We start from the raw sequence: 27,692 nt of genomic DNA, 5'->3' as shown, positions 1-27,692 counted from the left end.
GAGAGTCCCTGATAGGCGTGGAGTGCTCAGATTGTTACTAAATTACACATAACTGCAGGGTGCCACTGATCATCTGGCGTCTACTAAGAGCATTTTTTGGTAAATTTAAGGACATGGTGGTTGACTTGAATGTATCAGTCTTGCCTGCAGGTCATCATCCGTGATCTCAGCCCGTGGTCATGCTAGATTGTCATTCTCGTTTTGGAACAGGCTCTCTCTGTTGCCCAGTCGCCGGGCTGGGGTGCAGTGGTGTGATCTTGGCTCACTGCAACCCTCTGCCTCTCGGGTTCAGGTGATTCTTCACTTCAGCTTCCCAGTAGCGCAGGATTACAGATTACTGCGCCACCATGCCTGGCTAATTTTGTGTTTTAGTAGAGATGGGCTTTCACCATGTTGCTCAGGCTGGTCTCGAACTCCTGACTTCCAAGTGAAGATCCACCGCCTCAGCCTCGAGATGCTGGGATTATAGAAACGAGCCACTGCGCCTGGCCTGATTGCTTTTTTTTTTTGAGGCCAGGTCACCATCTGTCGCCCAGGCCCAGGTGCAGTGGCGGATGTTGGCTCACTGCAAGCTCAGCCTCCCAGGTTCAGCCATTCTCCTGCCTCAGCCTCCCGAGTAGCTGGGACCACAGGTACCCTTCGCATGCCCAGCTAGTTTTTGTATTTTAGTAGAGATGGGGTTTCACACGTGTTAGCCAGGATGGTCCGATATCCTGACCTCGTGATCCACCCATCTCGGCCTCCCAAAGTGCTGGGATTACAGAGAGCGTGAGCCACTCGCTCCGACCCCTGATTGCTTATTTTATGTAAGAGTGAATTTTTCCTGAACTGTCAGAAGAGACATGGTCTGGGTGGCTTTCTACTGTTGAGGGCCTCTCTGTTGTCTTCACACAGTGGCCTGCCTGGCAGCTGGAGTTAGAAGTCCCTGGCTCGTCATGCAGCTGTCACTGCACCTCCTCTTTTCCCTGCTTTGGAGTAGGTCTCCTGCTCGGTAGGCGTGGGCCGGGTCACTCCAGCCCTGGATCACATGCAGCTCAATCCTCTGTGGACCCGCCCCGAAGGGCTGCTTGGGGCTCTCCCTGTCCCTCAGGTCTGGCAGAGGCAGCTTTTTTTTGAGACAGAGTCACTCTGTTGCCAGACGGAGTGCAATGATGCAATCTTGGCTCCCTGCAACCCCGACTCCGGGTTCAAAGCAATTTCCTACCACCTCAGCTTCCCAAGTAGCTGGGATTACAGATGCGTGCCACCAGGCCTAATTTTTGTATTTTTAGTAGAGATGGGGTTTTACCACGCTTTCTAGGCTGGTCTTGAACTCCCAACCTCAAGTGATCCGCCCACCTCAGCTTCCCAAAGTGCAGCCTCCCAAAGTACAGGCGTGAGCCACTGTGCCCGGCCTCTCTACAGCTACGCAGACATGATGCCCATTGAGGTTATTACAGCCTTAGTGCTTTCCAGCGCAGGGAGCTGGGGCTCAGAGAAACACAACAGAGAGTGGAGTCAGAGGCTGGGCTTGGTTACCTGATACCCGACCCCAGGTTCACTCGTCACCACCCTCCATGCTTCTCCTCAGGGGCTGGCCTGCCCTCATTTTAAAGTGTGTGTGTATGTGTGTTATGTATGTATATTTGTGTTTCTGCGTGTGTGTGTACATGTGTGTATTTGTGTGTGTGTATATGTGTATTTGTGTTTATATGTATGTACGTATATGTGTATGTTGTATTTGTGTTTATATTCGTGTATATGTTGTATTTGTGTTTGCGTACATTGTATTTTTGAGTATCTATTTGTGTTTGTAAATGTGTGTATATGTATATTTGTGTGTGGTGTGTACATTTGTGTACTTGTGTTTATTTGGTTTGTGTGTGCATTTGTGTGTATATATGTGTATTTGTGTTTGTATAAATGTGTATTCATATGTGTTTGTAAAGGTGTGTATCTGGTGTGTATGTGTATTCGTGTGTGTGTATTCTGTGTATGTGTATTTGTGTGTGTGTACATGTGTATATTTGTGTATGTGTGCATGTATTTGTGTATTTGTGTGTATTTGTGTATGTGTGTGTATTTGGTGTGTATTTGAGTATGTGTGTATTTGGTGTGTACGTGTGTGTGTATTTGTGTATGTGTGTATTTGTGTGTGTGTATTTGTGTTATTATTATTGGCTATTATTATTTGGTGTGTCCGTTGTTTGTGTGTGTGTGTTTATTATTATTATTATTATTGTGTATTTGGTATTTGTGTATGTATTTGGAGTTATTATTATTATTATGTGTATTTGTGTATTTGGTGTGTATGTGTGTGTATGTGTATTTGTATGTATGTGTGTATTTGGTGTGTCGTGTATGTGTATTTGTGTGTATTTGTGTATGTATGTATTTGTGTATGTGTGTGTGTATGTGTGTATTTGGTGTGTCGTGTGTGTGTTTGTATGTATTTGTGTATGTGTGTATTGTGTGTGTATTTGGTATGTGTGTATTTGGTGTGTGTGTGTGTGTATTTGTGTATTTGGTGTAAATTAACATGTGTATTTTATATTATTTAATTAATGTCACGATGTATCACGTATTTAATATCTATATATATATGAGTAATATCTGATAATATGTATATGTGTAATGTATTATGTATTTAATTAAAATATCACGATATATGTAATATATTGTAATGTGTATACATATGTATATTTGTATGTATATCTGATAATATATATGTATTGTGTATAATGTATGTATATGTATGTATTGTATGTATATATTATATTGGGTAATGCTCTGATATGTGTATAATATGTATTGCATTATGTAATAATGTATTTAATATATATATTTAATATATATATATATTTAATATGTGTGTATGTGTATATGTATAATATTTAATTATTATCCGTGTGTAATATATATGTGTATTTAATATATATGTGTATTGTGTATTTGTGTGTATTTGTGTATGTGTGTATTTGTGTATTTGGTGTGTGGTATTATTGTATGTGTATTTGTATGTATGTGTGTATTTGGTGTGTACGTGTGTGTGTGTGTGTGTGTGTATTTGTGTGTTTGGTGTGTACGTGTGTGTATGTGTGTGTGTATTTTTGTATTTGGTGTGTACGTGTGTATGTGTGTATTTGTATGTGTATTTGGTGTGTATGTGTATGTGTGTATTTGTGTGTGTACGTGTGTGTATGTGTATTTGTGTATGTGTGTATTTGTGTGTGTGTACGTGTGTGTATGTGTATTTGTGTGTGTATTTGTGTGTGTGTGTGTGTGTTTGTGTATTTGTGGTGTGTATTTGTGTATGTATGTGTGTATGTGTATTTGTGTATGTGTGTATTTGGTGTGTACGTGTGTGTATGTGTATTTGTGTATGTGTGTATTTGTGTGTGTATGCGTGTGTATGTGTATTTGTGTATGTGTGTGTATTTGTGTATGTGTGTGTGTATTTGTGTATGTGTGTCTTGTGTATGTGTGTATTTGTGTATGTGTATTTGTGTATGTGTATTTAGATTATTATCGGTAATATCAATGTGTATTTAGTGTAATAATGTATTTGTGTATGTGTGTGTATTTGTGTGTGTGTGTGTATTTGGTGTGTGTGTGTGTGTGTATGTGTATTGTATGTGTGTATTTGTGTATGTGTGTGTTGTGCATGTATTTGTGTGTGTGTCGTGTTGTGTGTATGTGTATTATTGTGTATGTGTGTATTTGTGTATGTGTGTATTTGGTGTGTATGTGTATTTGGTGTGTACGGCATTGGGTGTATGTGTTGTGTATGTGTGTATTTGTGTATGTGTGTGTATTTGTGTGTGTGTATTTGTGTATGTGTGTATTTGGTGTGTGTGTGTGTGTGTTGAAAATTGGGCAATTAAAGCTGTGGATGAGAAGCTGTGACTTGTCTGTGTGTTTGTTCCACAGAGGAGACGGGTTTAACGGCCTGTGTCTCCTGCCAGTTACCTCTGTAACTCTAAATTATGTGCTCTTCGTTTCTGATTTCGCGACCTTACGTAAAATCTGTAGATTCCGCTTAGGAAAGTTGATTTAGCTCATGTAGTATTACTTTCTCTTTCTCCTGCCCCCAGGTTTTTATTATTTCTGCTTTGGATCTGAGCTCTGTTGATTCTGGACAACATAAGTTCCCCCTCAGAGTGGTTTCTTTCCCTGGTGTTTGGGTGGGTAAAGTAGAGGGCACATGACAGGGAGAGAGCACAAGGTCCCCAGTTGCAGACTTAATAGCACAGATCTGTGTACACCTTTGTGAGAAGCACACATGTACACACACAGTGAGTGGTGCACACACACGTGCACACACAGTGGCATGCACACGTGAGGCACACGCACACTGACACACTGCACCCAGTGCAGAGTGCTTCACTCATGCGCAGTCCCAGCCGTGTGAAGCCTCCTGCAGGCTTTGTGTGGCAGAAGCTCCCAAGACACTGTTTTCATGACTTTCAGCCAAGTTCAAAAAACCTGTTATCCTGGGGGGCGTCAGGCTGCCAGCATCCTCCTGTGCCTGCTGCCCTGCTTTCTTGCGGAGCCATCCGCTGGTCAGCCATCATACAGAGAGGAGTGGGGATGCTGAGACTGGGCAGCCTGCCCAGGGGTCACTGCCGTGAGCAGCTTTCAGGGCTGGGAATAGACGGGGACAGGAGGTTTGGGTGTGTCTGTGTCTTGTTGAAGGTCCTCTGAGGGCAGAAGCTGGTGTGTTCCCAGCACCTGGGGCAGTGCTGGGTGGGGGAGCTGCCTCATAGGCACTTGATTTTCCTGTTCTGACCACCTGTCCATCTGGAGTTTTCTAGGGCAGGACTGGCTCAAAGGAGTGTTTATTCAATTCAGGAAACATTCAGCCTTATTTGTTAGCAAATGTGTGGTAAAAGACAAATGATGTTCTGGAGGAGGGAGCTTGTCTTGTGGGGGAGGCAAGATCAGTTTTGGAAGCAGCAGTGGTTGCATTAGGCCCCGTGACTGCGTAGGGCAGGGGTGAACTCCTTGTCCTCTGATCTGTGCGCACCAGGCCTGGCGGGGCTGCTTGTGCCATGTTCTGATATGGATGGGTTGCTGCGGAGGCCTTTTACTTCAGCCAGAGATCCTTAAACCAAAGACTCACTTGAGAAGGTTTTTTAAATAGTCAGATTTATTGTTGCTTTAAAAAAGTGACTTAGGGCCAGGTGCAGTGGCTCACACCTGTAATCCCATCACTTTAGGAGGTCGAGGTGAGAGGACTGCTTGAGCTCAGGAGTTCGAGACCAGCCCAGATACCACAGTGAGAACTTGTCTCTGTTTTTTCTTTTTTCTTTTTTTTCTTTTTTGGGACGGAATCTTGCTGTGTCACCTCGGCTCACTGCAACTTCTGCCTCCCAGGTTCAAGTGATTCTCCTGCCTCAGCCTCCCAAGTAGCTGGGATTACAGGCATCTGCCACCACACCTGGCTAATTTTTGTATTTTCAGTAGAGACGGGGTTTCACCACGTTGGCCAGGCTAGTCTCAGACTCCTGACCTCAGGCGATCCACCTGCCTCGGATGAGGCACCTCCGCTCCTGGCCATATTTTTAATTTTTTAAAAAATAAAAAATAAGAATGAAAAGTGACTTAAATGTACACAAACTTGTTTTTGCACGCAACTCACCTTACCCTGTGTGATGAATAATTGTATTTTGACAGTGCTTGTTAAACGTGTGTCCCTATTAAGATCACTTTGTACTCTTTAAGCCTTAGTTTTCACGGCTGGTCCAGGTAGAGTTTAACTACACGTGGTCTCGTCTCTCTCCCATGCCTGGCTTGTGACGTACATGCAAGTATTTGTAGAGCAAGGGCCATTTAGCAATAGATTTAGCATGTACTGAAAGTTTGATTGTTGCATGTCTAATGTGCATTTTCCCTCTTTTGTACAATGGAGAATTCCCAAATTTCATGGGTGTGAGCTGAGAAAAGACTTTAAGCTATTATTCCTCTGCTGTCCCACTACAACACAGAAGACTTCTGTGACCCCAAAATATGTGGGGATTTCTCCCCATCAGCAAACAAGCAATCCGTTCTGCAGTGGGCACCAGCTGGGTGTCCTCCAACTCGATTCTGACACCGTCTACCTGGAGGTAGTGTCAGACCCCACAGGGCAGTCCCAGGACTGCCTCCTACTTCTCATGTTAGCCTCAAGCCTCAGGTTGTGACCTGCGCTCCTGCACGACAGACTGAATGGACATCTCATGACCCCCTCTTTGGATTCAATTAGTTTGCTAGAGTGGCTCACAGAACTCAGGGAAACACGTTTATTTGATCATAAAGGCTAGTACGAAGGGTGCAGGTGAAGTGATGCGTAGGGCGTGGTACTGGGGCATGGCTGCTCCATGTCCCTCCAGGGATCCCCATGTGTTCAGTTATCTGGACGCTCCCCAAACCCTGTCCGCCTGGGCCTTTTGTGGAGACTTCATTGGATAGGCATGATTGACAGCAGTGTACAAATGGGACTGGACCAAAAGGGTGTGATCTAAACCCAGCAGAGCCTGTCTGTGCAGATTCTTCCTGGCCTCTCTGTGTAGCATTCCTCCCCCGGGGTGTGGGGCAGGGCCCCTTGAGAAATGGGGGTCTTGTGACCCACAGTCAGACAAGGTAGGTCAGAGAATTTATTTGTGGCCAGCTCCAAGACAGAAAGGTGGGGGGTGTTAGAGTCCCTTGCTAGTCTCAGGGCCTGCGTTGGGGAAAAATACCAAGAGCTATGAGAGTTGTTAGCCAGGAACTGTGGACAGACCCAGCGTGTCCATATAATATCACCAGAAACTGTGGACAGAACCAGCATATCACCAGGAACTGTGGACAGACCCAGCATGTCCGTATAATATCACAGTAAGAGCTGTGAGAGTTGTGAGCTAGGAACTGTGGACAGACCCAGCATGTCCGTTTAATATGACAGTAAGAGCTGTGAGAGTTGTGAGCCAGGAACTGTGGACAGAACCAGCATGTCCGTATAATATCACAGTAAGAGCTGTGAGAATTACGAGCCAGGAACTGTGGACAGACCCAGCATGTCCGTATAATATCACAGTCATATATTATCAAAGTGGACTTACCAGATTTTGTAGGAAAACCCTCGTGTTCCTACAAACCACTGTTTGCCCTGCAGCGCAGACCTACTCCCTGTATCGTAATCCCTCCTAGCTTCATCTGCTTTCCTTATGCGGTACATGGTGATTAAATAGGTATGCGACTTCTTGATCGGTAACAGTCTTCTACCAGACTGTGTCTTCCATGAGGGTAACAGAGACCATGACTGTTTTTGCTCATCCTTGTGCCTTGGTGCCCAGCACAGTGTGTGGACAGTTGTAGGTGTTCAGTGGATATTTATGGAACAGATGCATCAGTCTGTCTTTAAGATTCCCTCTAGCTGTGCACTGAGTTGCCTCCGTGGCTCCACCCCAGTTCATATGCTGAAGCCCCAACCCCAGTGTGACTGGATTTGGAGATAGGGCTTTCAGGAGGCAGTTAAGGTTAAATGAAGTCATAGGGGTGGGATCCTAATCCTGTAGGGTTGGTGGCCTTATAAGAGGAAGAGAGAGCGTGCTCGCTTCATAAGCATGCATCAAAGAAAGGCCACGTGAGCACATAGAAGGTGGCTGTCTGCAAGCCAGGAAGAGAGCCCTCACCAGAAACCACCCTGCTGGTGCACTGACCACAGCCTTCCAGCCTCCAGGACTGTGAGATAAACTGTTTCAGCCACCCAGCCTGGGGTGTTTTGTCATGGCAGCCAGAGCGGACTAAGGTACCTGTAACTAAGTAAGAGACATGAAACTAAGTAAGAGACTAAGTAAGAGACATGAAATTGAAATGTGTCAGTTCAGGTATTTTGATTGCTGTTGGGGATGGATAAGCCAAAAAGAAAGACTATTTTAAATGACTAGATTTTGTAACAGATAGGTCGTAATATCTATCAACAGATAGACCGAGTAGATCAGTCTTTCCTGCTTTGGACAGAAGCTAGCCTTTGGGCCTGTTGGTAGGAGCACTCCTAATGTTATTAATGATATTAGTACCTAACCGTATTTGTTGAGGACTTTTCTTGTAGGAATGCTCATCCCATCATGAGGGCCCACCTCATGACCCCATCTAAACCCAGTCACCTTCCAAAGATTCCATCTTCAGATACCATGACATTGGGTTTAGGGCTTCAACATGCGAATTTTGGGGGGACAGAAACATTCAGTCCATACGGCAGAGGAGGCAGGCTGATGGGCCCAGCCTTTATTTTAACGGGCACATCTGAGCTGAGTCTTGAAGGATGCGTGTTGCAGAGGCTGCATCTGTTTTGCAACTGCAGTTGATCCAGGAGGAAACTGTGGAGGTGAATTTATAAAAGAAAATTGGAAGCCTATGGTGGTAAAATTGTGTACTTTGGGCAGTAAAAGTTGATTTTAGGAGTAAACCGCAGTATTATTAGTGGATGACGATTCATCATGGCAAACGTCCGGCAGGTATTTGAGTTCTGAGCTTGGTAAAAAGGTAGAGTTAGAAATGGTGCTGTGGAGCACCCCTGGGTGTGCGGCTGCCGGCCGGGCGGTTCAGGACGTGCTCCTTCGCTGTCCTGACCCAGGTGCTCCCCTCGGCTGGGTCCCGACCCCAGCCCTGCTGCAGCCCCTTCCTGCCGGCTCTGGGTTGGAGGCAGGTGTCTGCTTTGGCTTTTCTCCTGCCTTGAAGTGGGGCCTCAACCCATTCGTGAGTTCTGAGTGTCAGTCTTATCAGGGAAATGGTGTTTCTTTAGAAATCAGTTAAAATAAAAATGCCTTTTTGTTCTTTTTTTTAGGCAAAAGTAAAGAAGCAGAAATAAAAAGGATAAACAAGGAACTGGCAAATATCAGATCAAAATTTAAAGGTAAGTATGTTTAACCTTTTCCAGGAAATGTCCTGTTGTAAATTTTCTGTAATAAGAACCCAGTCTTTTAATACTGTCTTCTTTTCCCCCACACTGAAGTGAAGTTCTCAGTTTCTACAGTTTCTATCAGGGCTCTGTCAGAATTAGGAAATGGCACGTGTGCAGCTGGTTAGGTGCGGCGGCCCCTCCTGGTGTCTGGTCTTTTCCTGGAGCTGGAACAGCACCGGTCCGGTCCCTGGCTGCAGGTCACGGTGTTAGCCACCAGGCCAGTGTGCTGGGGTTTCAGAGGACAAACACCAAGTACAGGAAGCGCTCTGCGCAAGGCGCCACCAAACGTTTCCTGCTGACGGTCAACAGGGACCTGACCCGCTCTCGGCAGACTACCTCTCTGTGAGCCAGTGTGCGGGCTGAGGGCCTTCCCTGAACATCCTTACTTTGAAGAACTGTGAAGTATAGACTTAGTTTTCAGCCCTTAGGACATTTGTGAAAGCCCAGTTAATCCTTCAAGCCTTAGTTTTTCAGTTAATGTTTACAGATTTGCGATCTGGCTCACCTCCCTTTGCATACCTTAGCCACAGTGTAGCTGAAATTGCTCAGGCACAGTGAATCTGGGAGAGGGCTGAGCCTGACTCCTGTAGAACTGGAGGGACAGGCAGAGCACAGCTTGGGGACTCCTGGAGTTTCATGGGATGGGTGCTTTTGAGGGCTTGAGAATGGAGAATGGATATCCAGTAGTTTCTTTTTTCTTTTTTGAGATGGAGTCTTGCTGTGTCGCCCAGTGTGGAGTGCAGTGGCACGATCTTGGCTCACTTCAACCTCTGTCTTCCAGGTTCAAGCGATTCTCCTGCCTCAGCCTTCCAAGTAGCTGGGATTACAGGTGTGTGGCACCACACACCTGTAATTTTATTTAGTAGAGATAGGGTTTCTCCATATTGGCCGGGCTGGTCTTGAACTCCTGACCTCAAGTGATCTGCGCACCTTGCCCTCCCAAAGTGCTGGGATTTCAGGCATGAGGCACCATGCCCGGTGTGCACATTGTTACATTGTTCTCAAATGTAAAATGGGGAAACCAGTGATCTCAAATTGGGTTCTCCAGGATGCGGACTCTGAAATGGGCTGTGTACAGAAGATTTATTGGAGAGTGACACCAGTGAAGAGTAAAGGGCAGAAGCAGAAGGAGATGTGGGTCTGACAGAGTCGCCACCACCTGCCCATCAGGGAGCTCGGGAGCCCAGATTGCCAGCTGGAGGCGGTGGCACTGGGTTGAAAGGGCTGCACCCTGGCACCCTCTCGCTCAGCCGTGGCTCTCCACGTGGGGAGCCTGATCCTGACAAAGCCAGCCCCTGCCAGCCGGCCTTTACTCTTGGCGCCACTGGGCCTTCATTGAACGGGATCTGTGTCTGCTCATTGTGAGGAAATGAGGAAATACATGGAAATTGCTTGAAAAGAAACCAGCGCCCAGCCAATGTTAATCCATTTTGTTTTTGTGAAAAGGGTTCATGGCCTTTAGAATGCTAAAGATTAAATTTGAATAGGAGATTTTTATAGGTTTCAGAATAATAATCTAATTTGTTGAGGTATAACTTTAAAGACTTTGTTAGGCTGTTAAATTTACAAACTCTCTGGCCAGGTGTGGTGGCTTCACGCCTGTAATCCCAGCACTTTGGGAGGCTGAGGCGGGTGGATCACTTGAGGTCAGGAGTTCAAAACCAGCCTGACCAACATGGTAAAACCCCATCTCTGCTAAAAATACAAAAAAATTTAGCTGGTCATGGTGGCATGTGCGTGTAATCCCAGCTACTCCTGAGGCAGGAGAATTGCTTGAATGCGGGAGGAGAAGGTTGCAGTGAGCTGAGATCGCACCGTTGCACTCCAGCTGGGTTACAAAAGCAAAACTCCATCTCTCAAAAAAAAAAAAAAAAAGGGAGCCGAGCATGGGCTCACGCCTGTAATCCCAGCACTTTAGGAGGCCGAGGTGGGCGGGTCGCTTGAGGTCGGGAGTTCAAGACCAGCCTGGCCAACATGGTGAAACTCCATCTTTACTAAAGATACAAAGGTTAGCTGAGTGTGGTGACGCGTGCCTATAGTCCCAGCTACTTGGGAGGCTGAGGCAGGAGAATCGCTTGAACTGGTGAGGCGGAGGTTGCAGTGAGCCGAGATTGTGCCACTGCACTCCAGCAAGGCTCTGTCTCAAAAAAAATAAATTTTTTTTTACAAACTCTGTATAAATATTTTGGGACTAAAGGAGACTTCATGCCTGTCTGGCTGTCCTAGATAGGGAAGGTGGCCCCTCCTACACAGTGACATGTTGGCTTTTGTTGAGCGTGCGAGTACCCTGGGTGGTGACAGCAGACACAAGAAAATCTACTCCTTGTCCGTAAGAAATGTGCTGCCTGAGGCCTGCCCTGCCAGCTGTGGGTAGATGGGGTGACTTAGAACTGTGCTCTCCAATTTAGCAAGAGAGTCTCAGTCACACTCCTAGGTCTAAATGTTCCGGCAGCCTCATTGGAAAAAAGTAAAAAGGAGCAAATGAAATTGATCATATATTTTATTTAGTTCAGTATATCTAAAATGTTGTTGTAATCAATTGAAAAAACTGGCCGTCATGGTGGCTCACACCTGTAATCCCAGCCCTTTGGGAGGCCGAGGTGGCTGGATCACTTGAGGTCAGGAGTTTGAGACCAGCCTGACCAACATGAACCCCATGTCTATTAAAAATACAGGACTTAGCGAGGCGTGGTGGCCGAACCGCGTGTAATCCAATACTCGGGAGGCTGAGGCAGGAAAATTGCCCCGAACCGGGAGGCAGGGGTTGCAGGCACGAGATAAGTGCCAACGCTTGCACTCCAACCTGGTGACAAAGTGAACCCGTCCCAGAAAAAAATTAAAAACAAGATTGCAAATTTGTTTCACACCAGGTCTCTGAGGTCTGGTTGTGTGTGTCACACTAAAGTGCGTCTCAGGTTACTTCACACCAGGTCTCTGAGGTCTGGTTGTGTGTGTGTGTGTCACACTAGAGTCGTCTCAGAGTTGTGTACACCAGGTCTCTGAGGGTCTGGTTGTGTGTCACACTAGAGTGCGTCTCAGAGTTACTTCACACCAGGTCTCTGAGGTCTGGTTGTGTGTGTCACACTAGAGTGCGTCTCAGAGTTACTTCACACCAGGTCTCTGAGGTCTGGTTGTGTGTGTCACACTAGAGTGCGTCTCAGAGTTACTTCACAGGTCTCTGAGGTTTGGTTACACCAGGTCTTTGAGGTCTGGTTACACTTGGAGTCTCTGAGGAATCTGGTTGTGTGTGTCACACACTTAGAGTGCGTCTCAGAGTTACTTCACACCAGGTCTCTGAGGTTTGGTTACACCAGGTCTTTGAGGTCTGGTTACACCAGGTCTCTGAGGTCTGGTTATGTGTGTCACACTAGAGTGCGTCTCACTTTGGACTGGCTGTTTCACTTGCTTACTAGCTGCGTGTGGCATGAGGCCGCTGTGTGAGCACTGCTGATTCAGACCAACCCTTCTGCTGAAAACAATTCATCGATTGATTGATCTGTTGATTTATTGAGACAAGATCTTGCTCTGTTGACCAGGCTGCCCAGTGCAATCACGGCTCACTGCAGCCTCAACACCCTGGGCTCAAGTCATCCTTCCACCTCAGCCTCCCAAGTAGCTGGGACCACAGGCGCCACCACCATGCCTGGCTAACACGTAAAAAAAGTTTTGTAGAGATGAGGTCTTGCCATGTTACCTAGGCTGGTTTCAAACTTATGGGCTCAAGCGATCGGTCTGCCTTGGCCTCCCAAAGTGCTGGGATTATAGGCATGAGCCACTGAGCCTGGCCCCTAGGAGTGTGGGTCCACTCGTGGGTGGAGGTGGGAGGCTGTCAAACACCCGAAGTGTATAGAGCGGCCCCCACAACAGAGGTGTCGGCCAGGGTGTCCGTAGTGCCAGGGCTGAGGAGCCTTGTCTAGAGGGATGATAGTCAAAGACTGGAGACCGCCTTCCACAGTGAACTGAAGGCCTCACCCAGAGGTAATACCCACAGGGCAGAGTGAACTGTCAGCGAGCCAGTCCTCTTCCAGACTTGCAGCCAGGGTCTTGACATGGGGATGCTGTACATAACCTCAAAATGTTGGGAAAGTTACAACTAGGGAAAGAATCGATATCCAACAAAAATACCTTTTAAGAATGAAGCTAAAAAATACCTGCTGAAGACAGAAATGGAAAGAATTTCCTACCAGAAGGCCTGTGCTAAAGGAAATTCCAAAGGAAATAATCCCAGATGGAAGTGTGGAGATGGAAAGCATGGAATGGGCAGGACAGCGGGAGATGTGTAGGTCACTCCAGTGCATTGTGTCTCGTGGTCATGTCTGTCTGTGGAGTTTCTTCAGTAGTGCCGTGAACTTCAGAGAGTTGAATCCGTATTTGTTTGCCATGAAGAAAACTGTAGGCCCAGATGGCTTCCCTGTGATCTTTATCCTTTAATGAGGGTTGTTAGGTGTGACCATCTGATGTGTGGCCTAAGGTGTGTGGACAGAAGTGTTCCTGTCAGTCCCAACCTCAGCTTTAAGGGAGTCTCCCCTCTGGGCTCTTCCTACCTCCGCTATGACAAGAATGTGCTTTGGGTGGCGTGGGCCCAGAGCACAGCCATGGACAGCAGGCCCGGCCAGATCTGACGGTGTCCTGACGGTGGCCTGTAGATGCGTGGGCAGGAAATCAGTGCTTACGTGCACCTGCCATGCTTGCAGGAGCCCAGGGGAGTTCCTGGGATGTTCACGGGTGTGGCTTCCGTCTTTGAGCCTTTAGAAAACAACTGTTGTGTTCTCACACTCTACAGTAGAGACTGGTAGTTTCTTTTTTAAAGAGACAGGGTCTTGTTCTGTTGCCCAGGCTGGAGTGCTGTGGCATGATCCTAACTCACTGCAGCCTTGACTTCCTGGGCTCAGGTGATCCTCCTGCCTCCACCTCCCGAGTGGCTAGGACTACAGGTGTGCACCACCACGCCCAGCGAAATTTAAAACTTGTCGTAGAGATGGGGTCTCGCTATGTTTCCCATGCTGATCACGAATTCATGGCCGCAGGTGAACTCACCCACCTCGAGTGAATCCTCCCAAAAATGGTGGGATTACAGGCGAGAGCCACTGCACCTGGCTGGTCATTTCTTGTTATCGATCGTCTCCAGGAGTTTCCCAGGTAGTGCACATTAATTTGCTAACTAGGCCGGGCGCGGTGGCTCATGCCTATAATCTTAGCACTTTGGGAGGCCGAGGCAGGCAGATCACTTAAGCTCAGGAGTTCAAGACCAGCCTGGGCAACATGGTGAAACCCTAAAAATCTCTACTAAAAGTACAAAAATTAGCCATGTGTGGTGGCACATGCCTGTGGTCCCAGCTACTCGGGAGACTGAGATGGGAGGATCACTTGAGCCCAGGAGGTTGAGGCCACAGTGAGCCGTGGTCATGCCACTGCACTCCAGCCTGGGTGGCAGAGCGAGACCTTGTCTCAAGACAAAACACTTTAGTTTTTCTTTCAGTTGGGCAGCCTGTTGTTCATTTTACCATTAGTTTGCTTGATTATTAATTCATTGATGTAAAAGGGAAAAACTGAGCGACTGCCTTGTATCACACACTGTTGTTGGGGCTAGTGTGCATTGGTGAGGAAGTGGAAGGAGTCCCCACCCTGCCTCCGAGGGTGTGAGCCCCATGCAGGCTGTGGGGGTTGGAGACAGTGGAGCCAGCAGTGCCTCTGGCTGGTGACCAGATGGCTGGTGACCAGTCAGGTCTCTGTCCCTCTTCCCAACTTTCAGGTCAATAGAAAGCCTTGAGGTTCTGGTTGCTGACTCACTCTCCAGTTTATCTTACTCGACTTGATATTTTGTTATAAAAAAATACCAGGCCAGGTGCGGTGGCTCATGCCTGTAATCCCAGCACTTTAGGAGGCCGAGGTGGGCAGATCACCAGGTTAGGAGTTTGAGACCAGCCTGGGCTACGTGTTGAAACCCTGTCTCTACTAAAAATACAAAAATTAGCCGGGTGTGGTGGCGCGTGCCTGTAATCCCAGCCACTCGGGAGGCAGAGGCACGAGAATCGCTTGAACCTGGGAGGCGGAGGTTGCAGTGAGCCAAGATTGCGCCACTGCACTCCAGCCTGGGTGACAGAGTGAGACTGTCTCAAAAAAAAAAAAAAAAAAAAACCAAAAAACAAAACAAGAGGCAGGTTTCAGTCATTCTGAGGTAGACATTTTGTCACATTTTATCATCTGTGAAAGATGGTGCTTCTGAACCTGTGTTGTGACCTTATGTTGCCCCAGACCCCTGACGCTCTGTGTCTGCTGTGCTGTTTCATTTTTATAATAACCTGCCGAGGAAGTTGGGCTCAGAGAGGTTAAGGGATATGTCTGAGACCACAAGACAAGCAAGTGGCTGCATCTTTCAGACTGGAGCCCATACTTAATCGTGATCGTTTTATGGTTTAGGATGAGGTTTCCCAGCCATTCTCTCTGATCTGCACAAACCAAGGAGACAGGTATTACTGTTATCCTCCTCCTTTGATAGCTCAGAATATTGAAGTTCAACTCAACATTTTAAAATTGCTAGAATAAAAAAGTAATTCTAGCCCAGTACTGAAACTAGCATTTTGAAGACTGTATCAGTCTGGGTCCTTTCAGGAGGGATAAACTTCACAGTAGGCACCTGTCAGGGGAGCTGGCGGGCTCACCTGCTCCACCGAGATGGGTGAGGGTGTGGAGTGAGCATTGCTGCTTGTTTCCTGTGGCCCTGGGTTAAGCCAGGAGTCCACGTGCTGCCGCGTGAGCAGCGGGACTGGGCACTGTGGCTTTCTCCTCGCGCTGGTGACTTCCGTCGCCCCTCCTCACGATGCTTATGCATCGGGTGGTGTGCCCAGGAGAGTGCTCTCTGACATCCCTGGGGGACCCAGAGGTGATCCTGCATCGCCCTCACTGTCCAGTGGGCTCAGCTTGTAAAGATGGGCCTAAGTTTCCCAGCACCTGGGAGCTCTAGAGCAGCTCTTTGTCTGGGGTCCTGCAGGAGCAGATCCTGGTCAGCTCTTCTGGGAGAGAGCCTGTCTCCACCTCTGTCCCTGTCTCCGTCCCCGTCCCCGTCCCCGTCCCACAAAACTCAGCCCAGTCGGGCTGTTGGTCCTCCTTGTCAGTTATTTTTTCCTTTGAGAGGTGCTTTGAGTGAGTAACAGGGAAGTCTCCGGAGGGAGGAGGAGGTCAAGCAGTATTTTTGGCTGTGGTTGTCCAAGGCGGCTTCCAGTGGGTGATGGAATCTGGGCTGGGTAGGAGACACGGTGCTGGGGCTTCCCAGTGGAGGACCTCTGCTGCGAAGCCCGTGCTCAGCTGTGTGTGCTCTCCTGCACAAACAGGGCACGGAGAACGTGTCTGCTGGGACCCCTTGGGCATAGCAAGCAGGTAAGTGGGTCAGGGCAGGGGAGGGAGGAACGAACTTCATGGACAGGAGGCTGGAACCGGGTTGGGTCTGCTTTTATTTATATCGTCTGGTCTGTTAAATGATGTTAATTTGCTACTGACAAGGAACGGGCTTCTCATGAGCTCCTCGGAGTCCAGCGTCCAGCTGACTGACTGATGGGCGATGCACCGTTCCCCAGGAAAGTGGCTGGTCTGTATTCTACACAGCCTGAGAGGTTGTCCATGGAGGTGTAAGCGCCCCAGCCCTTCACAAGAAGGGGGCCAGAGCAGCTGGTGTGGCTGGGCTGTCTTCCCAGTCTGCATTCCTTCACGCTGTGGCAGCAGAGTCTCCGTGAGACCTGGCCTCAAGGCCACCTTTCCCGCTCGCCTCCACAGCCTGCTGGAGGCTAGCTCCGAGGGGCACTCCCTTACCTCTCAGGTGGGATAGGAATGCAGAATGTTCTTTTTCTTTTTTTTTTGAGACGGAGTTTCGCTCTTGTTGCCCAGGCTGGAGTACAATGGTGTGATCTCGGCTCACTGCAACCCTCGCCTCCCAGGTTCAAGCAGTTCTCCTGCCTCAGCCTCCCGAGTATCTGGGATTACAGGCATGCACCACCATGCCCGGCTAATTTTGTATTTTTACTAGGGATGGGGTTTCTCCATGTTGAGGCTGGTCTCGAACTCCTGACCTCAGGTTATCTGCCCGCCTTGGCCTCCCAAAGTGCTGGGATTACAGGCGTGAGCCACCGCGCCCGGCCCAGAACGGCCCTTTAAGGGTCAGTTTTATATTTTGGAATTTTATATTCTGCTAGTTACGTGTTTTTGTTTTTGTTTTTTCTTTGAGACGGAGTCTCGCTCTGTCGCCCAGGCTGGAGTGCAGTGGCGCGATCTTGGCTCACGGCAAGCTCCGCCTCCCAGGTTCACGCCATTCTCCTGTCTCAGCCTCCTGAGTAGCTGGGACTACAGGTGCCCGCCACTGCGCCCGGCTAATTTTTTGTATTTTTAGTAGAGACGGGGTTTCACCGTGGTCTCGATTTCCTGACCTAGTGATCCACCCGCCTTGGCTTCCCAAAGTGCTGGGATTACAGGCGTGAGCCACCACGCCCGGCCAGTTACATGTTTTGAACCTGCTCTACCGTGATCCCTTGTGAGGGACTCAGGCAAACTGGGATGAGGCAGAGAAACAGAAGCCCTAGGGGCCATCGCGTGTGGGCCTTGTTTTCATGACTAGCTGATTTGCCCTAGAATGGCTGTGAACTGGCAGATAATTTAGACTGTGTTCATCTGCCCAAATAAATAAACTGATTTCAAAGACAAGCTTGATGGTTGAAGGCAGGGTTTGCAAGTTCCATCACAGCAGGGCCCTCTGTGCGATTTTGGCTGGTCGGAGTGAGGCCCTGTGAGGGCCAGCTGGGCTGCACCTGCCCAGGGTTGTCCTGGGAGGGCAGAACTCTTGTTGCCAGGTGTTCTGGTGCCTGTTTTTGAAAGGGAAATAAAAAACTTGGATTCTGATGAGTACCAGGAGGTTAGAAGGGTTGTCCGTGCTCAGCAGTGTCTGCAGCTTCACCTTCCTGGACCTGGCCACCCCTCTGCTGGAGGCCTGTCCGTTCTGCCTGCTGTACTGCTGCACTGCCCTCTGCTCTCCCTTCTCCCCTGCCTCTGCCCACCTGGAATAAAACCTCTTCCCCACCTTTTCTGTAGGTGACAAGGCTCTTGATGGCTATAGTAAAAAAAAGTACGTCTGCAAGTTGCTCTTCATCTTTCTCCTTGGTCATGACATTGACTTTGGACACATGGAGGCTGTGAACCTGCTGAGTTCAAACAGATACACGGAAAAGCAGATCGTGAGTATCGCTGCAGGTGGAGGCGGTGGAGGACGGCCTGTGCCTGGCAGGACTGAGGCCCCGTGCCCACGTGGGGTCGCCGCTTCCTTCTCTACCCACAGCTGACATGAGCCACGTGGGTCTGCTGCAGATGGAGATGCATGTCCAGTCCGTGTTAGCACCTGCTGCTAACACCTCGAGGGCCCCCTTCCTGCCTAATCTGGGTGCTCTTCAGGAAGCCCCATGCCCTCACAGCGTTCCTCCTCCTGCATGCTGTTCTCCTGATGAGGTGGCCATGCCTTCTCTTCCTCCTTTCTTCGAAACCTCCCTTCCGGCGAGTTCCAAGACTTCCTGGTTGGTCTGGAGAGTGGTGCACGTGACCCAGCGTTTGATGTGGTTGGTGCCTTGTGCCCATGAGGTCGGCCTCCAGAGGAGGGATGTCTGCCTGCCACAGTGCCTTGTTGACACACTGTCCTGAGTAGACCCGTCCCGTGGCCCCTTGGACCGCTTTGTTTCTGCAGTAGGCACTGGATGCACATGGCTGGGTCTTGGTGCGGAGGGTGCTCGACCCACCATCTCCCCAGCCATGCACAGTGTCCTGTCACTCCGTGGAGGGTGTTCGGTCCACCATCTCCCCAGCCCTTGCCGGGCTGATGCACGTGTCCTGTCACTCTGCTTTTGAAACCTTCATGGGCTCTGCAAGTTGAGCTGTGTAGTCTCTCGTAGTCACATTATTTTTGTGTTTTCCCTGGTGGTATAAAGTAACATTTTCTTCCATTTGTCAAAAAATTAAACTTAGAGAAATTAAGAGAGACTCTAGACGTCTCAGGGGTTTTGATAAGTTTTGGTATTTATTCAGCGAGCATTTGTGGAGTGCCTGTGGTGCACCAAGTAGTGTTGGGGGACATCGGGGATTAGCCTCGAGGACAGAGGCACAGGGACCAGAACTTGGGCCCTGCCCTTGTCCTGGGGGAGATGGGTGTCACGTGGCTCCACAGACATAAAATTGGAAAGCATTTGAGAGAGGGAGTGGGGGTGGGGGTGTTGAGCTGAGGCTGGAAGGAGGGGAAGTTAACTGGGGGGCTGAGGGCGGGAGGAGCAGGTGGTGCCTGGCAGTGGCCTGGGCTGTGAGAGCAGGGCTGAAGGGGCAGTAGTGTTTGGAAGGTCGGGAGCTCCCTGGTGGCATCTTCCGGGGAGCTGTGGGAGGCTGGGCACATCTTTAACCTGGGTGGTCAGTGATGGATTGGGTCTGGAGAAAACCACTGTTTCCCCCTGGGTGGGGAGGGTGTGACCTGTGAGGATGGCTGGGAAGAAGTGACAGTGACACGGGACTGGGGTTTGCCCTGGGTCGGTGGGGGTGGGGGGTCGGGGCGGCGTGAGGCTGTGACACAGGCAGATTAAAGAGTGGGAGGGAACAGGCAGCTGGGTTTCTGGAAATCACTGTAGCTAAAATCAGCCTGTCAGTGAAGGTTCCCTCCTATCTTAAGTCGAGGATAGTGTGATGCCCGGAACACTCAGACGCGTGGCCCACAGTGGAGTGAGTGGGACTGGGGGGTCCGGTTCCTGTTGGCGTCTGGCTCATGGCATCCTAGTCAGATGTGCCCCACAGGAACGCTGCGGCATGAGAGCATTGTAGCGGAGGCATCCCGGTTGCACCGGAACAGACGTTTGCCGAGTCTTGAGAGCTGCAGCTCCCACAGCAGTGCCCTGGGTGCATGGGTGGTGCTGGGGCTGCTTCTGCGTCTGTGTGTCACTGCTTGTTGGGTGACTCGGGGCCACAGGCAGAGTTGGATTGTCACGAGGTTTCTCTTCTCCTGTCTTTTGGAATGCAGGGCTACCTTTTCATCTCTGTGTTGGTGAACTCGAACAGTGAGCTGATCCGCCTGATCAACAACGCCATCAAGAATGACCTGGCCAGCCGCAACCCCACCTTCATGGGCCTGGCCCTGCACTGCATCGCCAGCGTGGGCAGCCGGGAGATGGCCGAGGCCTTTGCCGGGGAGATCCCTAAGGTCCTTGTAGCCGGGTATGTGCCGGGCTCCTGCCGAAGATGTGCTGCTTTCATGCCCAATGCATCAAATGTGGAGCTGCTTAGCCTAGGAAATGTTTTACTCTCCCCGTCTTATGGGAGATGAGATGTAGCCTGAGGTCGGATCCAGAATTACAAGTTTAGGCTGGGCGTGGTGGCTCATGCCTCTAATCCCAGCACTGTGGGAGGCCAAGGTGGAAGAATCACTTGAGCTCAGGAGTTCAAGACCAGCTTGGACAACACAGGGAGATCCCATCCCTACGAACAGTTTAAAAAAATTAGCCAGGTGTGGTGGTGTGCTCCTGTCGTCCCAGCTACTTGGTAGGCTGAGGCAGGAGGATTGCTTGAGCCCAGGAGGTCAAGGCTACAGTGAGCTGTGTTCATGCCACTGCTCTCCAGCCTGGGCAACAGAGCGAGATCCTGTCTCCAAAACAAAAAGAGAATTACAAGTTTAGATTTCAAGTAAAGTGCAGTCAGATTTTCCCTCTCCAGTACCACTGAGATTCAAAACAAATCAAAGAAGAATGCCCAAACCCTGCTGGCCAAACCAAGGAGAGGCTTCAGCCCCACAGGTCACCGGGTAGAACGACGCATCTCGGGGCAGTTCCTCCTCGCGCCCTTTCCAAAGGGCTTCATGCGGAGAAGCTGAGCACCACACCGAAGTGCCCTTGGCCATCTTTTCCGTCCCTCGTTAATTTGGAGAGAAGCCTTGTGGGGCTGAGTCACCAGCTCTGGAAGAGCTTAAAGCAGCCCTGGGGTATGTGCCACAGGCAGGGCCCCCACTGGCATGTTCCAGGATACCCTGTGGAGTTGGGAAACTGACGCCCTGCCCACATGGTGCCACCCAGCTGAGCTGGGCCTCAGACCACAGGAGGGTGGGTGGACATCCACGCAGACTACACAGTGAGAACCGGAGAGAAGGTGGTGGCAAGGCATGAGAGAAACAGGCCTAGACCCGGCATCTTAGCTGGGCCACATTGGCTTTGTGAGGGCACTGGGCCATGTCTTCGGTTGTTAGAGTGGGTAGAGACCAGGGTGCTGCACCCCACACCACACAGGACGCCCCCTAACAGAGAATGAAGCAGCCTTCTGTCAGCTGCAAGGCAAGGAGGATGTCCCACAATAGAGAATGAGGCAGCCTCTTGTCAGCCGTGAGGCAAGGAGGAGCCCGCCTGGCAGGGAGACCGCAGCACAGTCCTGAGAAGACAGCTATTCAGAAGCACAAGAGCTCAGAGATGGGTAACCCCGCAGTAGGATGGACAGGAGCAGAACCGGAGAACCGGGGGAGCAGGTGCAGGGCCTGAAGGCACCGTTGCTCCTCAGGCCATTCAGTCACAGGTAGCAGACACGTGGTGGGTGCCCTGAAAACAGGGTGTCCAAGATGGAAGGAAGGCGGCTTGAATAACCAGAGGACGCTGGTGCAGGAGACGGAGGGTGGACTGGGGATCGGAGTCAGCCAGAAGGTCCAGTGGATTCTGCCTCAGGGCCACGGCCCCCCGGCCTTCCCTCTCCTCCTGCCCCCAGGGTTGTTGCTTGCCTGTTTTTTCCTTCCTGGGCTCTGAGGTTTTTGTCCACTGCGGTGGCCGCTGTATACCCAGCATCTTGAACAGTACCAGGTCCCTAGTAGGTGCTTGGTGGGTGTCTGTGTGTGAGTGGAATGAAAGACAGGGCCACCCCTGAAGCGCGTGCAGATTGATGAAGTAGGGCATTTCCTGAACCGAGCACCTGCTGCAGGAGCCAGGGACAGAGCAGAGAGGAGCCAGGGCGAGGAGGGGTCTCCAGGGGCCAGTGCATTGCGTTTGCAGCCGGAAGGGAGCAGGTGGCCCATGTTGTGGTGCCTGAGTGGGCCCATGGGGATGAAGGTCACAGGCAGGGTTCTCCTACCTCAGAGAGCTCAGGTAGCATGGTACCCATGGTACCTTCCTTGAAGAAAAGGGCCAGTTGTTGAAATCCATCTAAGTAGTGGATGACTCAAAGTAACCTGCTCAGGCTGGGCGCGGTGGCTCACGCCTGTCATCCCAGCACTTTGGAAGGCCGAGGTGGGTGGTCCTGAGGTCAGGAGTTTTGAGACCAGCCTGGGCAACATGGTGAAACCCCGTCTCTACTAAAACTACAAAAATTAGCTGGGCGTGGTGGTGCTCTCTTGTAGTCCCAGCTACTCAGAAGGCTGAGGCAGGAGAATTGCTTGAACCTGGGAGGCGGAGGCTGCAATGAGCTGAGATCGCGCCACTGCACGCCAGCCTGGGCAGCAGAGTAAGACTCTGTCTCAAAAGAAAAAAAAAAAAAAAAAAAAAAACCTGGGCGTGGTGGCTCACGCCTGTAATCCCAGCACTTTGGGAGGCCGAGACGGGCAGATCACCTGAGGTCAGGAGTTCGAGACCATCTTGGCCAACATGGTGAAACCTCCATCTCTACTAAAAATATAAAAATTAGCTGGGCGTAGTGGCACCCTCCTGTAGTCCCAGCTATTTGGGAGGCTGAGTGCAGGAGAATCGCTTGAACCTGGGAGGCGGAGGTTGCAGTGAGCTGAGAGTGCTCTGCTGTATTCCAGCCTGGTGAAAGAGTGAGATTCTGTCTCAAAAACAAAAACAAAAACAAAAAAAACCGTGCTCAGGAAGGAGGTGCTGTGGTTGGAGGACTCCTGGTGTGTGTGTCACCTAGAAATGGAAGGACAGAGTGGGTGCTGAGGAGGTCAGGTCATTCCTAGGGCCAGAGGTAGGGATGGGGGCAGCAGCCAAGGCAGAAGAATGGGGGTGGTGTCTCTGCTGGGATGGATGGAGTTGATGGAAAGAGAACCACCATGGAGGTGCAGAGTAGCCGTGGGGTCCTTGGTTTCCCTCATGTGAGCCAACACTGGAGAGTAGTGGTGGGGTCCTCGGTCTCCCTCGTGTGAGCCGACGCTGGAGAGTAGTGGTGGGGCCCCCGTCCCCCTTGTGTGAGCCGATGCCAGCCCTTGCGGATCCTCCTGCTCTGAGGAGCGTGGCGTGCTGGGCGCCCTCCTGTGTCGGCATTCGTAGCCACAAGCATGGAACCTGGTTGGTTCCTCTCTGTTGAAGGACTGCTAGGGGCCGAGTCATGGGGTCCTGAGGCTGCCTGGCAAGGACAGCCCTGCTGGCGCCTGGTACACACCCCTGAAGTGGCCTCGACCACACATCCACGTGGACGCACAGGAGGGTGTGTGTGCGGTTCCTGCTCTGGGCTGATCTTGTGAGGATGGGGTGAGCCGGAAGAGGGACACAATGCCTACTTCTCCTTTCAGGGGCTGTTTGCACCCAGAAGGGGAGTTTTTTACTCAAAGTAATTTTTCTTTGGAATAGTATGGGGGAGATTTAGGAATAAAAAAGCCAGAAGGTAAATGGTACAGGTTGTCTCTACACACTTTTCTTTCATGTGGAGCAGTGGATCCAGCTGATTCTGTTAAGTGCTTGGAGAAGAGACTGGCCCTTTTTCAGCTGTGTCTCCACAGCATCCACCCCAGGCTCCCTGTTGCCTTCCCAGCTGCTTAGCAGCGTCTGGTGGCGGGAGGGCGAAAGGGGATAAGCAGAGCATGGAACACGGCTGTGGCCTGAACAAGTGTGTTGGCAGCAGAGCAGAAGAGCCCATGGCTGGCTCCCTTCCCACCGTGTCTGCAGGGACCCGAAGCCCTTTGCTCCGGGGCTGAGGGCACGGGCGGCCCAGCCCACTGTTCAGGGTGGGGCGTGGTGGGGTGAGGGTGGGTGTGGGGCAGGGGAAGATCACCAAGCAGATGTGGAGCTCCACGGCGGTGCAGGGCCCTCCACACACTTCTGTTGTGATTGTGGATTAAGTTGTAACAATAACAAGAGAGCTATTGTTCAAACAACAAATGAGCAACATGAGCTGCATGTGGTCGGCTGGTGGTTTTGGTGGTGAGAAGGTTGGCAGGGAGACCTTTGGAGCAGGGCCCATGTGTGCTGAGAAGGCTGCTGCTGCCCCCTAGGTGGCCCTTGGCAGGCGGTCCTGAGTGCTGTCCTGGCCCCTGTGCCAGCCCCACCCCCGCATCTCCTGCTGGCTCTGGGGGGTGCTCCGTGCAGCTCTGTGCTGTGCTCAGCCCGTTGGGAGTGACTCTGACGTCTGTCTTTCAGAGATACCATGGACAGTGTGAAGCAGAGCGCGGCCCTGTGCTTGCTGCGCCTGTACAGGACGTCCCCTGATCTTGTCCCCATGGGCGACTGGACATCCCGAGTGGTGCACCTGCTCAATGACCAGCACTTGGTAAGCGCCCTTGGCTTCGGTTCTCCCCACTCCCCAGGTGACCTTTGGGATGGCCGTTGCGAAGACACCATGGTGCGCCTTCTCGGGATGCCCAGGAGAGGCTCTCGCAGGGGCTACTGTGGCTGTGAGTGCCGAGGCCATGGCGGCCCTTCCTGGGGCTGGATGAGTAAGACTCCACCTCTGCTCATCCTGTGGCCAGGCACTGGCTGAAGCCCTTGTAGCACGGAGGCTCTGCAGACACCCACAACTGAGACACGTGTTTCCTGGAAACACCTGTCTAGTACAGGAAGCTCCTGCCTGGCGTCCCGGCTGCCTGTGCCCTCATCTAGGCTCCCATGTGCAGTCTCACTAATCCACATGCCTACTCCACGGGCCAGGCACAGCGGTCATCCCCATGGTATAGGCATAGACCGGGGTGGAGGTTTGCAGCGATTTGGTGATGTGTATTCAGGTGCCGTGAGAGGCAGGTGTGGGGGAGGGGCTGCGCCAGCGTGTGAGCCCCAGGGGCTTGGGGGTCACAGGGCTGTCCACTGCATCCAGCAGGGGTGGATGTGGGCAGAGTGGGCTTGTCCTGCCTGAACTCTGCTGTATGAGTAAGAGGGTCAGAGTTGGCAGGAGTGGAAACATTTCCTGCTGTGTGGGGAGGCGTGTGGGCCGGTCACGCGTTCACAAGGACCCAGGATCGAGGGCCGAGAACACTTTCCCGTGTTGCCGTGAGCCCCATCCTGGCGGGGGAGCCTTTCAGACGGCGCTGCTGGAGGCTGTCGTCCACCATCCTGTGGACCCTGGGAGGTCGTGGGATTTTCCAGCTTTGCAGTCAAGGAGGCTGAAGCTCAGAAAGAGGAAGTGTCCTCTCACAGCCCCAGGCCTGTACCCGGAGTGGGCGTGCTGGGGCCTTGGGCGTCCGAGAGTGTGCGGGTGAAGCAGCTGTGTGGGAGCCGTGAGTCGGCAGGGCCTGGTTAGGGAGGCAGGCCCTGGGCTCCTGCTCCACATGGCAGCCGGGCACTGGGCTGCTGAGCGGCCGGGGCTGCCTGCTTTCCCCCGGGCCTTCTGCAGACAGGATCTGGGCACGCTCCGTGGGACTGGCCGGGGCTGCTGTCATTGCTCCTGCCTTGGAGGGAAGTTTCTGCGGCCATGCGGCCGTAGGGTCACCCTGAGTGCTTTTCAGGGTGGCAGGGCCTTGCCTCAGGTGGCCACGAGGGCACCTCTCCTTGGATGCTGTATGATTCTGTGACCCCAGCTACTTGGTTTGCTTTTTGTATTTTTATGCATGTGGCTGTATTTCACCAGGCGCTTGAGTCAGCGTATTCTTGGTTAAAGGCAACAGAAACTCTTCCTGAAGGGGTGCCACAGCCAACCCCAGGGTGGGCTCCCTGCTGACCAGCACTTTCCCATCTTACCTCTCCCAGCTTGTGCGCCCACGCCCCCGGCAGGCTGTCTTTTGTGTGGCCATGGTTTTTGTTGAGCGCCTTCCACCTCTGACAGTGAAGGCCTGAGGCTTGGCTTCTCTGGTCTCAAGTCATAAGCCCCCAAGAAAGGTGTCATTTGCTCACTAGAGTGAGTGAGCTCCCCCATGTGTCCTTCAGGGAGGTCTTGAGTGGGGCAGGAGGCATGTGCAGGACCAGGTGGGTGAGGGTCAGAAGGTCGGCGGTCAGGCGTTCACCCAGACCTTGGGCATGGTGGGGAGGGTGGTGATGTGGCCTGAGTGCTGCATGGGCACCATGCTGAGCCTTGGGTCTTGTAGCCTGAGGGTGGCCTGATGGAGCAGACAGGTTGGAGTGGACGAGGACAGCAGACACCATGGAGAGAAGGGTTGGGGGTCCGGGCCAAGGGCTGGAGGCCACCGAGGAGACACTGAGGTCGCCGCGGCGCCAGCTGCTGCCACAGGGGTGGGGCCACGTGTCGCGTGCCTGAGTGTGCTTGAGAGGCCTCTTGCAGTCTCAGTGCAGGGGGAGGACATCCTAAGTGAGAGGCTGAGCTCAGTGCCCATGAGTGCCTGTCAGCCTGTCACAGGCGCGTTCTAGATGCGTGTTCCCTGGGGGAACACACCCTGAACATTCAGGAGTCCCGTGGGGAATGACTCTGCCCTCATGGAAGTTACATATACAGACCTGCAGTTTCTTACAAGTTCTTTATTGGATTTGGCAAAATCTGTTAGCACTTTGCTCACCGAGAAATACAGGAAGAAGACCAATCAGAGCCATTTCTTTCTTATAGCTTTCACATTTTCTTTGCCAAGGTCACAGGCATAGCAGGTCTCTGGGGAGAGTGCCGTGCTGTAGTAGCTGTACCCCAGCCAGGCTCAGGAGCCGTGGTGCAGGGCGAGCGGTGGGGGGACTGCATCAGTCATTCGAGTAGACATTTTCTTTGAGACAGAGTCTCGCTCTGTCGCCCAGGCTGGAGTGCAGTGGCGCGATCTCAGCTCACTGCAAGCTCTGCCTCCCGGGTTCACGCCATTCTCCTGCCTCACCCCCCCGAGTAGCTGGGACTACAGGCGCCCGCCACCTCGCCGGGCTAATTTTTTGTATTTTTATAGAGACAGTGTTTCACCATGTTAGCCAGGATGGTCTCCATCTCCTGACCTCGTGATCCACCCGCCTCAGCCTCCCAAAGTGCTGGGATTACAGGTGTGAGCCTCACTGCACCCGGATTCTGACATTTCTTTTTGAGACAGAGTCTTGCTCTGTCAGCCTCAGGACTGGAGTGCGGTGGCTTGATCTCAGCTCACTGCAAGCTCCGGCCTGCTTCACGCCACATTCTCCTGCCTCAGCCTCCCAAGTAGCTGGGACTACAGGCCTCGGGCCCACCTCGCCCGCTAGTTTTTGTATTTTTAGTAGAGACGGGTTTTCACCGTTAGCTGTGATGGTCTCGATCTCCTGACCTCGGGTGATCCGCCGGGTCTCGCCTCCCAAAGTGCTGGGATTACAGGCTTGAGCCACCGCGTCTGCCATTATCTTTGAGACAGAGTTCGCCATCGCCCAGGCTAGAGTGCAGTGGCTGCCATTCAGCTCACTGCAGCTCAGCCCCGGTTCAGGTGATTCTCCTGCCTCAGCTTGCTGAGTAGCTGGGATTACAGGCAGCACCACCAAGCCCTCGCTAATTTTTGTGTTTTTAGTGTGAGACGGGTTTTCACCATGTTGGTCAGGCTGGTTCAACTCCCGACCAGGGGCATCTGCCCTGGCCTCACAGAGTGCTGGGATTAGTGTGAGCCACTGCGCCTGGCACAAGTAGACATTTCCTGAGCTCACTGTTTACATTTTCAGAGTGAATTGTATCATTTATTTTATATTTTTACAAAAAATTTTTATGGAGAATGTCTTTACTGCACTGG

The 27,692-nt window shown here is 51.3% G+C and overlaps 1 protein-coding gene across 2 annotated transcripts in view; it reads left to right on the top strand.

Moving 5' to 3' along the window:
• LOC101016499 (adaptor related protein complex 2 subunit alpha 2) overlaps window positions 1-27,692 on the top strand; it is a 71,077-nt gene that overhangs the window by 29,187 nt on the left and 14,198 nt on the right. For both annotated transcript variants that reach the window (XM_031653844.1, XM_031653845.1), the window contains exons 2-5: window positions 8,786-8,854; window positions 17,978-18,120; window positions 19,932-20,125; window positions 24,232-24,361. In XM_031653844.1, coding sequence (XP_031509704.1) covers window positions 8,786-8,854; window positions 17,978-18,120; window positions 19,932-20,125; window positions 24,232-24,361 — 536 coding nt within the window. The remainder of the gene's footprint in view (window positions 1-8,785; window positions 8,855-17,977; window positions 18,121-19,931; window positions 20,126-24,231; window positions 24,362-27,692) is intronic.

Source organism: Papio anubis, chromosome 12 (genome assembly GCF_008728515.1).
Source record: "Papio anubis isolate 15944 chromosome 12, Panubis1.0, whole genome shotgun sequence".
Lineage (NCBI taxonomy): Eukaryota > Metazoa > Chordata > Mammalia > Primates > Cercopithecidae > Papio > Papio anubis.
Note: the sequence above shows the minus strand (reverse complement) of the source record. Positions and strands in the feature narration are given on the sequence as shown.